The 1,306-nt window shown below is 68.0% G+C and overlaps 2 protein-coding genes across 2 annotated transcripts in view; both read right to left on the bottom strand.

The window, feature by feature from the left end:
- Window positions 1-1,306, bottom strand: part of LOC102859098 (guanine nucleotide-binding protein G(s) subunit alpha isoforms XLas-like) — a 52,618-nt gene that overhangs the window by 19,512 nt on the left and 31,800 nt on the right. The gene's annotated exons all lie outside the window — the stretch shown is intronic.
- The window catches only part of LOC102853393, a 13,337-nt gene that overhangs the window by 1,587 nt on the left and 10,444 nt on the right, over window positions 1-1,306 (bottom strand). The window contains exon 5 of the mRNA XM_006896913.1: window positions 4-886. Coding sequence (XP_006896975.1) covers window positions 4-886 — 883 coding nt within the window. The remainder of the gene's footprint in view (window positions 1-3; window positions 887-1,306) is intronic.

The raw sequence follows: 1,306 nt of genomic DNA, 5'->3' as shown, positions 1-1,306 counted from the left end.
AGCCAAAGAAGGCGCAGCCGAGGAACACTCGGAAGCAGCAGGTCGCTCCGAAGATGAAGCCGCAGCCGCGGCCCTGCTCGGAGCGCCGCTGCAGCAGGAAGTTGAGCACCCACGAGGGGCTGCGCACGGAGAACACCAGGAAGATGGCCAGGGGCAGGTGGACGCTAAGCGCGCTGGACTTGTGCGGCCCGGGCCGCCACACGAGGCCCCCCATGTGTGGCATCCCGTAGTAGACGTCGTCCTCGTCGTCGTCGTCTTCCACTTCCCACGAGGCCCAGGCCCTACTCGTGGCCCCGGTAGCGGCGGCCTCGCCGCCCCCTGCGCCGCCCCGCGCGGCGCCCGCGGCGGCGGCCTCGCCGGCGGCGCCCTCCTCGCGGCCCACGCCTCTGGCCACCTCCTGGGCTGCGGGTCCCTTCTTCTGCTTCTTCTGCATCTTCTCCAACTTCTTCCTCTCCTTCTCGCGCTTCTTCTCCTCCTTGCGGCGTTGTTCCAATAGCTTCTTCTCTAGCTTCTTCCGCTCTTTCTCGGTCAGCATAGAGGCCGGGGGCGCATCGCGCGCCGTACTCTTCGCGGGTTTCTCGGCGCCCGCGGGCTTCGTTGGCGCCAAGGGCTCGCAGGGCTCGGCCAAGGCGGCCGCTGCCAGCGCAGCTTCGGCCGCCACCTCGGCGGCAGCGGCCGCGGTCTTCCGGTGGCTCTCCGCCGCGCGGGCTCTCATCTTCATGGCTAACTTCAGCATGGTGGTTCTGGCCCCTCGCGGGACAAGGCTCACGCCTGGCCCGGGTGCCCTGAGTGCCCCCGGGCTCGCTGCGCCCGGCCCCGGCGCGCCCCGTGTCGGGGACTCGGTGGTGGTCCCCACACAGCCCCGTGGACGGCCGCTGGCGGCCGCCTAGACCTGGGGTTATGGGGCTGGTAGCCTAAGAGTTAGCGCCAAAAAAGGATGAGCAACGAAAAAGGGGCAAGAGCAAACCAAAAAAGCACCCCACGACAGCGCAAAACCAAAAAGCACCCAAAAAAGCACCAAGAAACGTCAAACAATTCCAAAAAGAAGAGTGCAGCGGCCCGAGGGCGCGGGCTACGGTTACCCTCCGGTGCTCCGGGCTCCGGTTCTGGGTGCGCCAGTGGAAGAGAGAAGAGGAGAGAGAAAAGAGAGATGATCAAGGGTGCCGGGGACGAGGGGCAGCGCTGCCCCGCACGTCCCCGTCCCCGTGGCCGTCGCCCGCCGGACGGGTCGCGGGTGCCGTGGAGCCGGGCTCCGGGACTTACATGTGAGTGGGGCGCACTCACACGCAAGGCAGAGCCGCAGCCG

Source organism: Elephantulus edwardii, unplaced genomic scaffold (assembly GCF_000299155.1).
Source record: "Elephantulus edwardii isolate Elephantulus edwardi_28Jun2011 unplaced genomic scaffold, EleEdw1.0 scaffold00193, whole genome shotgun sequence".
In the NCBI taxonomy this organism is placed as follows: Eukaryota; Metazoa; Chordata; class Mammalia; order Macroscelidea; family Macroscelididae; genus Elephantulus; species Elephantulus edwardii.
The sequence above is the reverse complement of the archived record's forward strand: the minus strand, read 5'-3'. Positions and strand labels throughout refer to the sequence as shown.